Raw genomic sequence first — 16,821 nt, forward strand, 5'->3', positions numbered from 1 at the left:
TTTTGAGAAAATTTGTAGCTCAAGTTGAGGTTCTGGGTGTAGGTTTGATCACTGAGCTGGAAGGTTCATTTTTCAGATGTTTTGTCACCATACTAGGTAATATCATCGGTGAGCCTCTGAATGAAGCGTTGGTGGCATAGCCCACTTTCTATTTGTGTGTTTAGGTTTCCTTGGATTGGTGATGTAGTTTCCTGTGGTGATGTAATTTCCTGTTCCTTTTCTCAGGCGTTGGTAAACGGGATCCAAGTCTGTTTGTTGATAGCAAAAAGTGTGGTTTGCTTCAAGCCTGATACAGGTAGATGATCCTTCATCCGAAATCCGAAAAGCTTCAAAATCTGAAGTTTTCTCGAAGTTTTTTTTTCCTCATTACCACGATTGTTTGGTTGCAAACAGTTAAGCCACCTCCACACCCACACAACCCATGTCACTCAGATGCAGTATGGGGGCGTGACCCAGCACTGGCAGGTGTCATTTCTGTTTTAGGGTTCGGTAAAATTTTTTTTCATTTTACCGTTAAACTGTCACTTATTCCGAAATCTGAAAACTCCAAATTCCAAAAATCAGCTAGTCCTGAGGGTTTTGGATAGAGGATTGTGTACCTATACTTTGACTAATTGAATTGCATCTGGAACGTAACACCTGGTACATGCCTTTAAAATAAGAAAGGTAGGGTCAAGGCTATCTCCTTGACATGTTTTAAGGGATTTGGTCTGGTCCCTAACAAACTAGGCTACACTAAAGGTAGCATTGTGCAGTGAGAGAGCATTAATTGATAACCTCATAACGAAGGGTTCTGATGATGAGCCACTGGACCTGAAACACTGCCTTTGTTTTCTCTTCGTAGATGCTGCCAGACTTGCTGAGTTTCTCCAGCAATTTCTGTTTTTGCCTCATAGTGAAGGTCCATCTTGATAGCAGTGAACATAATCAAACTCACTATTGCATTTAATTTAATGCAGGGAGAATGGGTCCTAGACCAATATTTTTAACTGAAGTAATGGTAATTATGAAAACATGAAAGTAATGCTAGCTAAAGCTAGCAAGGTTCTTCAGAAAGGTTGATGATGATACAAAGGATCATATTGAGGAGGATTTTTCCAAATTCACAGAATAGATTCATTCCAACAAGAAAGAAGAATCCAAGGGGATGAAACCACCCCCCCCACCCCCAATCCGTGATTCACTAAAAGTGTTAACAAGCCCACAGGCAATGAATTTAATTGTGTAAAAATGGATGGCAGGTCAGAAGATTGGAGCTTAAGAGACTGCAATGATTGAGATAAAGATTTATAAAAAAAGAAAATTTAGTGAGACAGAAAGCTGTCAACCTCCACTTTAGTGGATGCAAGAAATATTGCAGAAACAATTCTAAATCTGGAATTAGAAAGGGGAGCAACTCAAGAAAAAAATTACGATTAAAGGGAAATGACACTGCGCAAACTTGCAACTGAAGGGCAAGTCCCCGGGCCCCAATGGACCACTTCCTCAGCTTTCAAGGGAAATGATCAGTGTGCTAGTTGATACATTGGTTTTAATTTCCCTCGATCAAGGAAGGCTTATAGACCTTTCCATTTCTATCTCGGGCGACCGACTCAACACAGACATCTATTATAAACCGACTGACTCCCACAGCTACCTGGACTACACCTCCTCCCACCCTGCCCCCTGTAAAAACGCCATCCCATATTCCCAATTCCTTCGTCTCCGCCGCATCTGCTCCCAGGAGGACCAATTCCAACACCGCACAGCCCAGATGGCCTCCTCCTTCAAGGACCGCAGATTCCCCCCAGACGTGATCGACGATGCCCTCCACCGCATCTCCTCCACTTCCCGCTCCTCCGCCCTTGAGCCCCGCTCCTCCAACCGCCACCAAGACAGAACCCCACTGGTTCTCACCTACCACCCCACCAACCTGCGCATACAACGTATCATCCGCCGCCATTTCCGCCACCTCCAAACGGACCCCACCACCAAGGATATATTTCCCTCCCCTCCCCTATCAGCGTTCCGCAAGGACCACTCCCTTCGTGACTCCCTTGTCAGATCCACACCCCCCACCAACCCAACCTCCACCCCTGGCACCTTCCCCTGCAACCGCAGGAAATGTAAAACTTGCGCCCACACCTCCACACTCACTTCCCTCCAAGGCCCCAAGGGATCCTTCCATATCCGCCACAAGTTCACCTGTACCTCCACACACATCATCTATTGCATCCGCTGCACCCGATGTGGCCGCCTCTATATTGGTGAGACAGGCCGCTTACTTGCGGAACGCTTCAGAGAACACCTCTGGGCCGCCTGAACCAACCAACCCAATCACCCCGTGGCTCAACACTTTAACTCCCCCTCCCACTCCACCGAGGACATGCAGGTCCTTGGACTCCTCCACCGGCAGAACACAACTACACGACGGCTGGAGGAGGAGCGCCTCATCTTCCGCCTGGGAACCCTCCAACCACAAGGTATGAATTCAGATTTCTCCAGCTTCCTCATTTCCCCTCCCCCCACCTTGTCTCAGTCGGTTCCCTCAACTCAGCACCGCCCTCCTAACCTGCAATCCTCTTCCTGACCCTCTCCGCCCCCACCCCACTCCGGCCTATCACCCTCACCTTGACCTCCTTCCACCTATCCCACCTCCATCGCCCCTCCCCCTAGTCCCTCCTCCCTACCTTTTATCTTAGCCTGCTTGGCTCTCTCTCTCTTATTCCTGATGAAGGGCTTATACTCGAAACGTCGAATTCTCTATTCCTGAGATGCTGCCTGGCCTGCTGTGCTTTGACCAGCAACACATTTGCAGCTGTGATCTCCAGCATCTGCAGACCTCATTTTTTACTCGAAATATTGGCTATCTCAATATTCAAAATGGGAGGGTAGACAGAAACCAAACTGCAAGCCAGTTAGCATGATAAGGAAGTTGTCATAAGCCATGATGTAACACCCAATAGCAGGGCACTTAGAAAGGTTCAAGGGACAGTCAAACTGATATGTGAAAGAAAAAGTGGGAAATAATGTTGAGTCAATTTTATTAGAATCCTTTGAGGAAGTAACATAATGTGGATAAAGATGCTTGTCCTGTACTGGATCATCAAAAGTTATAGTTGTAATTAAGTGCTCATGTAAAGAGTGACACATTGGCATAAGTTGAACATTAGCTAACTAACAAGAAACAAAGAATGGACATATTGGGTCATTTCCTGGTTGGCAGGATGGAACAAATAGTATGCTGCAGGAATCACTGTTGGGCCTCAACTTTTTACCATTTTTATAAATCACTTAGATTAGATACCGAAGATATAATTTCTAGACTTGCTAATGACACAAAGGTAGTTAAAGTAGGTTGCAAAGAGGACATGAAGCTACAAAGGGACATAGATCAGTTAAATAAGTGAACAAGATGAGGTAAATGGAGATAATGAAAAAAAAAGTGAAATTGTTTGTTGTGGCAGTAAGCAAAAAGATATCTAAATGGTGTGATCTGCAGAGCTGTGAGATATTAAACTAACAGGCTTCACTTCTCTTGCTTTCTTGTCTACTCTTTTTGGAAATGAAGTTACATTTTCTATTTCCCAATCTAATAGAACTTTTCTTGAATCAGAGGAATTTTGTGAAGTTAAAACCAATACATCTCCCATCTAGCCATTTCTTTTAAAACCCTAGGATGGAATCTTTTGGGACCTGGAATTTTGTCTTATGGAAGAATCTAGAAGTAGGAAACTTGCAGTGACATCTCCAAATTGTTCACTTTATCTCACAGCAAACTTATATTTTGGTATCAAATAGATTGAATATTCTAGTAGCATAAAATATTACAATGTACATGAGAGCACAATCTCAATGGAGATTTATTCCCAATTTCACTGTAACTGGTGGTGCATCAGGCTTTTGAACATGAAAGTCATTACATTCCAAGAAGCGAGTTAATGGAGCTTTAAAGTGCTAATTTATTTATCCTTTATATTATATTGCAGGTGCACCTACAACTGTGTACCTGGCTGATGAAAACCAGGATCTGGTGGCTGTAAAGATTTGGGGAGGTTTAGGCCAGCTGGTTTTGGAAGATACTATCAAACCAGGTGCCTTGGTTGGTGCAAGCAATTTACAGTGGAAATCATGTGGGTACATGGGTATTCCTACTCTGTCCACTGGGGATCTTTCCAGCTTCTCTGCAAACCCAAAGGAAGGACATCTACGGGAAAAGTGCACTCAACTGCAACTTTCTGTTCAGGTAGAACATTTGAAATTGCTATTTGTTATAGTAATCTTGTAATAGAGTAAGATTCTTTACTATAGATGTGATTGACAAGCTCCCTGAATATTATCATTCTGGTCTAGTTCATGTATTGAGCACTAAGTGGATTCTTAAACAGTCTTATCTCATTCTTAAATGACTCTAATTTTCAATTTCGCTTAGCAATGGTCAGGCAGACTGTTACCAGACAATATCTGGTGTTGATAATGTATTTTTAAAAACTTGCTTATCTGGAGCCTTCTAGACAGACGTAACACTAAGTTTAAAATGTGTTCAATCAAACACTATTCCATTTAGTATGCTGTTCATCCAGGCAAAGTCTAAAAATTCTTCCAAGCACCTTAAAGCTTTGATATTTAGACAGGTAGACTAATTAGTCAAGTTAGGTCACAAGGGATTCAGTGTGAGCTTGCCAATTGGATACATACTTGGCTTAGTAGGAGGAGACAGTAATAGTGAAGAGTTAATTTTCAGACTGAAAGCCTGTGATCAGAGGGGTTCCATGGGATCAGTTTTGGATCCTCTCTTGTTTGTTATTTATATAAATGATTTTTCATGAGACTAAATAAGGCATGGTTAGTAAGTTTGCAGATGACACCAAAATTGGTGGTATATTAGAAAGGTTTCTAAGATTACAAGGAGATCTTGATCAAATGGGTCAATGGGCTAAAAAATGGCAGATGGAGTTCAATCTGGACACATGCGAGGTATTGCATTTTGGTCAGACAAGGGTCGGGCTTATCCAATTAAAGGTAGAGCCTTGGGCAGTGTTGTAGAACTGAGGGATCGAGGGGTGCAGGTACATATTCTTCGAACTTTGTGTCACACGTGGACAAGGTGGTAAAGAAAGTGTTTGTCATGTTTGCCTTCATTGCTCAGTACTTTGAGTACAGGAATGGGAAGTCAAGTTGAGGTAGGTTGTCTTTGTACTAGACATTGGTGAGGCCTCTTCTAGAATATTGTGTCCAGTTCTAGTCACCCAGTTGTAGGAAGGATATTATCAAGTTGGAGTGGGTTAAGAAGAGACTTACCAGGACATTGCCAAGTATGGAAGGTTTGAGTTATAAAGAAAGGGTGGGTAGGCGGGACTTACTTTCACCACAGCATAGGAAGTTGAGAGGCAACCTGATGGAAGTTTATAAAATAATGAGAGGTGAAGATAGGGTAGTTGTCTTTTCCCTAGGGTGGGAAATTTCAGGACTAAGGGGTGCATTTTTAAGGTGAAAGGAGAGATTTTTTTTAAATAATGAGGGGCAAAGTTTTTACACAGCGGATAGTTCGCATGTCAAATGAACTTAGAGGTGGTGGATGCCGGTACAATTATAATGTTTAAAAGATGTTAGGATAGATACATGAATAGGAAAGGTTCGGAGGGATATAGGCTAGGAGCAGGCAGGTGGGACTTGTTTGTGATTATATTCGGCATGAACTGGATGGACCGAAGGGCCTGTTTCCATGCTGTATGACTCTGTATAAAGATAGCAATTACGACAGTAATATCATAATTTATGCACTTGTACAAAAGAAAGGTGTTGATATGGGTTATGTGAACCTGAATATATAATAAAACAAATTCCTCCTCTTGCTCTTAAGGCAGTGATATTAACTCTTACACTTGAAACTCTGTTGTGTTGAAATCCTGGTTCAGTGGAGATTACAGAAGCTGTAAAAGCATATTTAAAATGTAGTGTCAATATGGTGAAGCTATTACACATGCATAACCAGCTAAATAGAGCTAAACAATTCCGCAACCAATGGATCAGACCCGAGCTCTAGTGATGTCACATCCAAGCATGAGTGGTGATGGACAATTAAACAACTCACTGGAGGATAAGGGTCCACAAACATTCTCATGTAGAACGATGGGAGAGCCCAGTACATCGGTGCAAAGGAATAAAGCTGAAGCACTTAGCACTTCTGGCTGAAGATTGTTCTAAGTGGAAGATCCATCTAGGTCCACTCCACAGGTCTCCAGCATCACAGATGCCTGTCTGAGCCAACTTGATCCCCACAGTGTGAAAGCAAGTCATTTGGTCAATCAAGTCTACACCGACACTCTAAAGGGCATCTAACCCTATTCCTATATGCTGCATTTCCCATGGCTAATCCGCCTAGCCTGCACATCCCTGGATGGCCAATCCACCCTTAACCAGCACATCTTTGGACTGTGGGAAGAAACTAGAGCACTCGGAGAAATCCTGCACAGGCACTGAGAGAATGTGTAAACGACACACAGGCTGGATTCTGACCCAGCACCCTGGCATTGTGAGGCAGCAATACTAACCACTGAGCCGACTTATAATCTACATGATTCCAAGAAACAACTGAAACTCCTGGATACTACAAAGGCTGTGTGCCTTGACAAGATTCCAGTAATAGTTTTGAAACACTGCTCCAAAACTAGTCAAACTATTCCAGTATAGTTATAACACTAGCATCTATTTGACAGTGTGGAAAATTGTCCAGGTATGTCCTGTCCACAAAAACAGGACATATCCCATCCAGCCAATTACTGCTTCATTACCAGTCAATGATGGAAGGGGTTATTAACTGTGCTTCTCAATGATACCCACTGTTTTAAGGGCAACAGAGAATGGGGCAATAAATGCTGGCTAAGCCAGTAAAGCCTACAACCCATGATTGAGTAAAAATAAACTTTCCATTAAATAGGAGGACTTATATAGAATATTTTGGTGATACTGAAAAAATGTACCATTTTATTTTTTTCCCTGAACAAATTGAATGTATATATAAAACAAGAAGTTTTCCCAGCATACTCCACTTACTTGCACCAATAAATTGCATTTGTGCAGTGCATTTAATATAAGTCACTATGCAAACAGGAGTTAGAAAAATTGAGCTGAGCTAAGGAGCAATCATAGAAGCTTGATCAGGATCAAGAGGATGTGATTTGAAGAGCTAGACACATGAAATGGAGTAGAGGAACAAAAGACACAAGAGAAACAGTGTGTTCAGTGAGAGATAGTGAACCTAGTGTGCGTTTGTAAAGGTAGGTTGAGATGAAACCAAGGAAAGATTTAAAGACTTGGGATTTCAAATTTAGTTTGTTGTATATAGGCTATTTTGAGGTAAAGATGAGCAATGTTGCTGAGATGGCAATAAAATGCCTTCATGGATAAAGGAGGTTATAGCCATCAGACAGTTGGCTGCTGATCTATCCCCTCTTGGACAGCAACCTGGAGTCTAACTAGTGATTGCACTGCTGTCTTCCCAAGGCCGTGAGATATAGGAACAGAATTAAGCCATTTGGTCCATCATATCTGCTCAGCCATTCAAGCATGGCTGATGTTTCTCAACCCTGTTCTCCTTCACCCTGTAACCTTTAGTCCCTTTACTAATCAAGAAGTTAGCTGTCTCTGTCTTAAATGCACTCAGTGACTTGGCCTCTACACAGCCTTCTGAGACAGATTTCCACAGATTCACTACCCTCTCTGGCAGAAGAAGTTGCTCCTTATCTCAGTTCTGAAGTGCCATCGGTTCACTTGAGTCTGTGCCCGTGGGTCCTAGTTTCTTCTTCTAATGGAGACATCTTCTCCATATCTCTCACTATCCAAACTCCTCCGTATTCTGTAAGTTTCAATGAGATGCCCCCTCAATTTTGTAAACTGTCATCGAATACAGACCCAGAATCCTCAACCGCTCCTCATTTGACAAACCCTTCAATCCCAGGATCATTCTTATGGACCTCCTTTGGGCTCCCTCCAACACCAGCACATCCATATGGCCCAAAACTGCTCGCAATATTGTGTAAGCATCTGACCAGAATCTTATTCAGTCTCAGCAGTACATCCCTACTGTTGAATTCTAGCCCTCTTGAAATTAATGCTAACATTGCATTTGCCTTCCTCAATGCCAACTGAACCTGCATGTTAATTTTTTTTGGTTTTCTTACTAAACATGCCAGCCACCTTAGATCAGTTTTATGCAATTGTAACCAGCTAAGCAATTGAAGGAGCGTATTCTTAATTTATATTTCTACCACAAACTTCAAAAATGAAATGCTCATTGAAAAAGATTTTCCAATTTATGTATTCTTGCTGCAGAATCTACAGAGTTTCATTAAGAAAACTGAGGAAAAGTTGATGACTGTGCTTGAAACAGTAAATACTCCAAGGGCATCCAGAGATTTGAGTGCTCATCCATTTGTTCCTACTCAAAGGATATCGGGCTCTGTTTCAGATAGTAGCACTCTGGTATGTGTATATGCATTCTGTTTAAATATCCCTGTATTGCAAACAGTTTTTACTATATGTAATTTGTTTTCTTCGCTAATTGTTGTAGACAGTACAAAATACTTGTAGACAGATAAATCTTTAACAATGAAATAAAGTAGCTGATATGATTAACATATCTATCAAACATTTTAAACAAGGAGAAATTCATTCCAGGATACATTGATTATTAAATAACTGCCGTGATTCATGTTGCAACACATGACAGAACTAAACATAGAAGGGTGGTATTGCTGGAAGAATTGCAAGGTAAGCTTTAAATTATAAAGCAGTTCCTTAAGAGTTATAATCTCTGAACAATGCACAAATTGGTTTAGGAGTAGAAGAATAAAGGTAATTGTTATGTAGCTAAAGGACTGTTGTGGCAAAGAGAGATTCCTTTGTTTCCATGCTATACATCTGTATGACTCCTTTTAAAGGTAGTCTAGACACAGGAAGAACCTGCAGTTGGGATTGACTCCACTTGAAACTGGATTGGGCAAATGTCCCAGTGGAAAGGTGACAGGTTTTAAACTAGTGTTGACAATAATCATTACCAGTTTAAATATAAAATGGCAGGAGAACACAGCACATTGATGACAAGTGTTGAGATTTGAAACAGGAGTGTAAAAAGATGATTAAACATGCAATGAGAGGAAATCCTGTTAAGATGAGTTACAATGTCTGCACAACAATGCACACAGTATTCATAAGAGATCTAGAATTAACCATGGATTGAGAACCATCAGACATAATAGGAATTACTCCAACTTTACAAAGAAAATTCAAGATGGGGAATAAAATATTACTCTGTCTGACACACATTTTAAAAAGGCAGAGGAGGAAAATGGAATAACAACAGTTCTGTGAAGGTCTACTAAACCAATACCTTGGATGAGCAGCTTACCTTATGAAGAAAGGCTAGACAAGCTAGGATTGTATCCTTTGGAGTTTAGAACAGTCAGATGTGACTTAATTGAAACATATAAGATCGTGAGGGAACTTGATCAGGTGGATTTTGAAAGGATGTTTCCTCTTATCAAAAAATCTACAACTATGATCATAATTTAAAAATAAGGGAGTGCCTATTTAAAAGTGCAGTGACTGTGAGTAGGAAATCTTAAGCATTCTGTTCCTCAAAATGGACCATTGGGCAGAGAAGTGGCAGATGGCGTTTAATTCACAAATGTGAGGTGCTGCATTTTGGGAAAGCAAATCTTAGCAGGATGTACACATTTAATGGTAAGGACCTAGGGAGTGTTGCTGAACAAAGAGACCTAGGAGTGCAGGTTCATAGCTCCTTGAAAGTGGAGTTGCAGATAGATATGATAGTGAAGAAGGCATTTGGTATGCTTTCTTTTATTGGTCAGAGTATTGAGTACAGGAGTTAGGAAGTCATGTTGTGGCTATACAGGATATTGGTTAGGCTGCAGTTGGAATATTGCGTGCAATTCTGGTCTCCTTCCTATTGGAAAGATGTTGTGAAACTTGAAAGGGTTCAGAAAAGATTTACAAGGATGTTGCCAGGGTCGGAGGATTTGAGCTATAGGGCGAGGCTGAATAGGCTGGGGCTGTTTTCCATGGAGCGTCGGAGGCAGAGGGGTGACCTTGGAGGCTTACAAAATTATGAGGGGCATGGATAGGGTAGGTAGACAAAGTCTTTTCCTTGGGGTTGGGGAGTCCAGAACTAGAAAGGCATAGGTTTAGGGTGAGAGAAGAAAGATATAAAAGAGACCTCAAGGGCAATCTTTTCACACAGGGTGGTATGTGTATGGCATGAGCTGCCAGAGGATGTAGTGGAGGCTGGTACAATTGCAACAATTAAAAGGTATTTGGATGGGTATATGAAGAGGAAGAGTTTGGAGGGATATGGGCCAGGTGCTGGAGGTGGGGCTAGATTGGGTTGGGATATCTGGTTGGCATGTATGGGTTGGACCGAAGGGTCTGTTTCCATGCTGTACATCACTATGACTACACAGGTAGGTAGATTCTTGATTGCCAAGGGTTTGAAAGATCATCCGGGTCAGAACATGGAGCTGAGGTTAAAGTCAGATTTTTTTTGAATGGTGGAGCAGACTTACTCTTGTTCCTTGTTCATGTGAGTAGAAGAAAGATATGCAGTCATCAGCAATACAAAAGTAAAATTCAAATGAATAGAGATAAAGGTTAACAAAGGATCTGTCGCATCTTCAAAGCTGTAGTCTACAGACCATCTTTTGGAAGAGACTTAGAGGGAGAAATATGCAGGGAAGTTGGTGGATTCCATTTAAAAATAGAACATGCAGTAATAATCAAGAAGATCTCAATCAACCTGTTATTCATTCAACAAAAATAATAAGGATAAGGAAATGGATTCCTACAATGTTTACAGGATTCTTTTCTAATCCAGTATGTGAAAAGCTCAACAAAGTAAGATTCTCTGGATTGGTACTGAAGAATGCACCAGGATAGGCAAGAGAACTCAAAATAGGGAAGTGTCTAGGTTTTAGTGGCCATATTGTAAAGCATTTTCAGACAATGGTAGAAAAAGACTCGAACAAAAAACAAGTTAATAGTTTAGTAATTGAAATGAGGTCAATGAAGTAGACCTCAGAATGGGTTTCCCGATTGTGGCTGTTAATCTGGACCAATCAGGGAGTCCTGGCTGACAGATATAAACTGTTAGAGAGAAAAAAAATAAACTAGAATGTCAGAAGTTCTATTCACTCAGAGCTGGATCTCCATGTGCAGATAAAGGATGATTTGGTGACAGGATACCGGCCTCTGTGGAGTTACTTGAAATAGATTAGAGAAAAGCTGATTTTGAGGGGCTATGAATTGAACTTGGTAAAATAAAGTAGGCAACTATTAGCAAACGACAACTAGAGAAATAGTGGAAATGTTTTTAACTTGGAGCAAAGTGCAGGGAAAATGTATTCCACAAAAAGGGCAATTTCTATTCAATACTGAAGGAACACCATCGATGAATAAAGTCAGAATTGAATAATTTGAGGGTTATGAGAGAGATGTGAAGTATTCAGATAGTCGAGGAATTCATAATGAGCATGAGTACAAAGATTAGGAAAGAAGACAGCAAAAAAAAATTAAGGCAACAAAGAACTATGGAACCAATTGAGAAACATGAGACAAAATGATGAAGCTTTAACAGGAATGTCAAGAAAATAAAAAAAAAGGCTGTGCTGGAATTATGTTAGACGGAGCAGGCAGATTAACATCATAGGTAATTATACAGGCGTAACAAAAAAAAAGTTTTCGCTTTGGTTTTCACCAAAGAGATGAAGTAGGAAGACACGATACAGCATAATGAGAAGAGTGTATCGTGTCTTCCTACTTCATCTCTTTGGTGAAAACCGAAGTGAAAATTTTTTTTTGTGTCATGTCTTTTTTTTATTTTCTTGACATTCCTGTTAAAGCTTCATCATTTTGTCTCCTGTTTCTCAATTGGTTCCATAGTTCTTTGTTGCCTTAATTTTTTTGCTGTCTTCTTTCCTAATCTTTGTACTCATGCTTATTATGAATTCCTCGACTATCTGAATACTTCACATCTCTCTTATAACCCTCAAATTATTCAATTCTGACTTTATTCATCGATGGTGTTCCATCAGTATTGAGTAGAAATTGCCCTTTTAATGCCCAGCATAATAAAATGGGATGTTTCAACCAACTAATGTCGAAATCTTCAATTTCTTTCTTCTCCTTTTTGGTTGGAACTGTGAGCTGTTAATTGAAAACGACCTTTGGACTGTGAGCAGCAACTTGTTTTTTTTAAAACTGGTTTGCTCATGGGACCTAGCCTGTGAAGTTAATTGTGGTTTGATTATTATTCAAAGAACACTGTTGTGTCAGCTCCAGAGATGTGTTATGCTGAAAGGCTGACAATCATTTTGACATTAAAAGGGGCTATCACGGGGAGGCCTGTGCTAACCAGTCTGACAGAATTTGTTAGAAACAACATAATGCAAAGCCAATGTTTCTTCTTAAGTCGAGGCTGTGGCTCTAAAAGCTGCTGGTGGGAGTCATGGTTGTTTTCTATTATCCTCCTTTATTGTTTTATTAAAAATTAGGAGAACAGAATTCCAGTTACAAGGAAAATATAAATATTCCCCATAGCCAACTGAATGCAATTTTATTGACTGGTGTCTTCAAAACTCAAGCAAAATGCAAGCCGATGTGCCTGTGGAATTATTCATAATTAAAACTGCTTAAGTGAACTGGCCAGTTACATGTCTTAATTATTCTTTCAGTGTATTCTTTAACTGTGTCTATGTTCAATGACGATTGGTTTTAAATCATAGACATTAATTAGGGGGGTAATGGCCTAGTATTATTATCACTAGACTATTAATCTAGAGACTCAGCTAATGTTCTGTGGACCTGGGTTCAAATTCTGCCAATAAAAATCTGGAATTAAGAGTCTTATGATGATCATGAAACCATTGATGGTTGTCATAAAACACATTTGATTCACTCATGCCCTTTGGGGAAGGAAACTGCTGTCCTTATCTGGTCTGGCCTTCATGTGGTTGACTTTTAACTGCACTCTGGGCAATTAGGATACTTAAGGCAATTAACCGCTGACCTGGTCAGTGGCACCCACTTACCATGAATAAATATATAAAAAGCACATTAATTATATTATCTTGTTTAATTGTACTCTTTGGATGATTAATCTTTGTTTCAACCTGGCACTGATCTGTTATTCTTAAAACCTGGTTAGGAACCTTTGGATTAATTTTGAGGGTCATTGAACATTGTATTTGCAGCATGTAAAATCAAAGAGATAGGGAGGGTGATTTGACTTGCTGTTCCCATAACATAATACAAAAACAAACTCCTAATAATTAATGTCTAGATGGATTGATGCAGGTAGGCATTCATACTAATTTAATAATTCACTAGAAAGATTGTCATGTCAGAACACTGGTAGACATTGTGAGATGCAGTAAAAGTCCATGTTTTAGAAGATTTTTTTTCTTTGAGTAGAAATGAAAATGAGGAAGATTGATACTAGACCTGTATTGAACCTTGGATTATGTACAGTTCTCATTGCCATACAAAACTAAGGATATAGAGACTCTGGAGAGGGCACTTTGAATTTACATGGAAAATTTCATGTTTGGATAAATTTGCTATAAAACGAATTAAAGATTGTGTCTCTTCTCTTGTTGGGGGAAGAAATGCTGGTGGGTGATCTAATAGAGGCTTTTAAAATTGTAGAGGATTTGGGTAGAATGAATACAGAGCGCATACTTTCTGATTAGTAGGAGCATACCAAGAGGGAATTTAGAAGAAATGTCTCTGCCCAAAGAGCAATCAAAGTGTGGAATGAACTATCACTGGCAATGGTTGAAGTGAATTGTGTGGTAAGGTGTCAGGGAACTATAGTAAAGCTAGAATGACTGGGATTCCGAGGGAAACATTCTGTTGGTTAGAGTCATGGCTCGCACAAAGGAAGATGTTTGAGGGTGATGGATAGCTGTCATCTTAGCTCAGGGCATCTCTGCAGATGTTTCCCAGATTAGTATCCTAGGTCCAACCATCTTCAGTGGCTTCATGATTGACCTTCCCTTTGTCAAATGGTCATAAGTAGCAATATGCAATTATCAGCAAACAGTGAGCACTATTTGTCACTTCTCAAATACTGAAGCAGTTTGTGTCCAAATGCAAGACCTCAAGAATATTCAGGTTTGAACTGACAAGTGGCTAGTAACACTTGCCCTTTCAAATGCCAGGTAGTGACCATCTCCCACAAGAGAGCATATAATGTGATATTAATCTAGTATTACTATCCCTTAATCCCCTATAAACAAAATGCTGGGTTTTACCATTGACTAGATACTGAACTAGCTACATAAATACTGTGACTGCAAGAGCAAGTCAGAGACTAGGAATTTTGCAGAAAGTAACTTTTCCCCTGACTTCTCAACGTGTGTCCATCATCTACAAAGTACAAATCAGAGTAGATGCTACTGCCTGGAAGAGTGCAGCTCCAACAATATTCATTATCCATAATGTGGTTTGGCACGCTACAGGACAAAGCAGCCTGCTTGATTGATACCAAATTAACTAAAGTTCACTGCCTCCTCCACCAACTATCACTAGCTGTACTGTATATTATATGCCACAGTGCTCCTTATGCAGAACTTTTCAAATTCACTGCTGCAGTCATCCTAAAGGACAAGGAAAGCAGATATGTGGAAACACCATGGCTTACAAATTCCACCCCAAGCCATTCACCATCATGACTTAGAAAGACATTGTTCCTTCAGTGTTGTTGGAAGTTCTGGAACTCCTTCCCTAATAGATTTAGAATAACCTTGATTATTATTGTCACATGCACTCAAATGAGTGCAGTTAAAAATTCATAATGTTGCCTCTCTGTGCCATTTAGATATAGGGTACCTAGGTACAGGTACTTTGTATTAGTTTTTTAAAAAAAGACTAGCATGGGAATACCGAGTTTTAAAAGTCCATAATGAGAATTAAAAAGTATCTTTAAAGTACTCAAGTTGTAGTCCTTTATCACTATGCCCACTGGGCTTCAGGACACAAAGCTTCGCAGCTTCCACATGCAGGCCTCTGCCATGGACTCGTCTCCAGAACTCAGTCCCCTGACAGGCCTGGCCTTGCTCTACTCCCGCTCCAGCCTCTAGCTGCAATTCACTTCTGGCACTCGGCCTGTGCTCGCTCTGCTCCTTCAGCCAACCAGCATCTTCTCAAGGGTAACTGGGGATTGGCAATAATGCTGGTCCAGCCAGCAATGCCCACATCTCATTCATTTAGGCGATATAAAGTATTGGGATACCAGAGAGGGTTACAATGGTAAATTTAGGTGTGAAAAGAAGAGGAGGCTCAAAACAGGCATAAATCTAGCATTGATTGATTTGAATGGCTTATTTTCTCTATCATCCAGTTTAATTATTCATGGATATAAACAAAATATTTTAAAGAGCATTTGTTTTGAAGTGTAGTAATTTGGAGAAGTGAAATAAGCTGCCAATTCATGGGAACAAAATCCAGCTCAAAGTCTGAAAATACTAGATTTAACAGATGATTAAGTGGTTCTGCTATCTCCTAAAAGCACACCAACCTGATGATCTACAGTAAGCAAAAGACTGATCTTATAGAGGTTTACGAAATCATGAGGGGCATGGATAGGGTAAATAGTCGAGGTCTTTTCTCTGGGGTGGGGGGAGTCCAGAACTAGAGGACATAGGTTTAAGGTGAGAGGGGAAAAATTTAGATTAGATTAGATTTACAGTGTGGAAACAGGCCCTTCGGCCCAACAAGTCCACACCGACCCGCCGAAGCGCAACCCACTCATACCCCTACATTTACCCCTTACCTAACACTACGGGCAATTTAGCATGGCCAATTCACCTGACCCGCACATCTTTGGACTGTGGGAGGAAACCGGAGCACCCGGAGGAAACCCACGCAGACACGGGGAGAACGTGCAAACTCCACAGTCTGTCGCTTGAGTTGGGAATTGAACTCTGGTCTCAGGCGCTGTGAGGCAGCAGTGCTAACCACTGTGCCACCGTGCCGCCCACAGATTACTCAGTGTGGAAACAGGCCCTTCGGCCCAACAAGTCCACACCGACCTGCCGAAGCGCAACCCACCCATACCCCTACCCCTACATTTACCCCTTACCTAACACTACAGGCGATTTAGCATGGCCAATTCACCTGACCCGCACATCTTTGGACTGTGGGAGAAAACCGGAGCACCCGGAGGAAACCCACAGAGACACGGGGAGAACGTGCAAACTCCACACAGTCTGTCGCCTGAGTCGGGAATTGAACCCGGGTCTCAGGTGCTGTGAGGCAGCAGTGCTAACCACTGTGCCACCCACAAAAGGGACCTCTGGCAATTTCTTCATGCAGAGGGTGGTGTATGAATGGAATGAGCTGCCAGAGGAAGTGGTGGAGGCTGGTACCATTGCAACATTTAAAAAGACATCTAGGTGGGTTTAGGGAGTTTGGTTTGGTTTAGAGGGTTAGGGGCCAAGTGCTGGCAAATGGGATTAGATTAGTTTAGGATGTCTGGTCTGCGTGGACGAGTTGAACCGAAGGGTTTATTTCCATGCTGTATATCTTGTATGACTTCAGTAATCTCAGGAAAGCTGCTTGTTTCTTTGGATAATCTTTAAGGTTCAAAAGTGCCAGAGATCTTGTATGATCTTATATAATTATTACAGAATATGCATTTTACATAGTAATATTAACCATAGTGAAATCTTTCAAGGTTTATCACAGGAATATAATTATGCAACTTGACAATGAGCAAAAAAAGATGTATTGGAACAGTTGATATAAACAAAAAACTTGGTCAAAGAT

At 40.8% G+C, this 16,821-nt stretch overlaps 1 protein-coding gene across 1 annotated transcript in view; it reads left to right on the plus strand.

The window, feature by feature from the left end:
* Positions 1-16,821, plus strand: part of brca2 (BRCA2 DNA repair associated) — a 121,904-nt gene that overhangs the window by 103,569 nt on the left and 1,514 nt on the right. The window contains exons 24-25 of the mRNA XM_060826976.1: positions 3,969-4,225; positions 8,314-8,463. Of these exons, the coding sequence (XP_060682959.1) occupies positions 3,969-4,225; positions 8,314-8,463 (407 nt within the window). The remainder of the gene's footprint in view (positions 1-3,968; positions 4,226-8,313; positions 8,464-16,821) is intronic.

Source organism: Hemiscyllium ocellatum, chromosome 6 (genome assembly GCF_020745735.1).
Source record: "Hemiscyllium ocellatum isolate sHemOce1 chromosome 6, sHemOce1.pat.X.cur, whole genome shotgun sequence".
NCBI classification, from domain to species: domain Eukaryota; kingdom Metazoa; phylum Chordata; class Chondrichthyes; order Orectolobiformes; family Hemiscylliidae; genus Hemiscyllium; species Hemiscyllium ocellatum.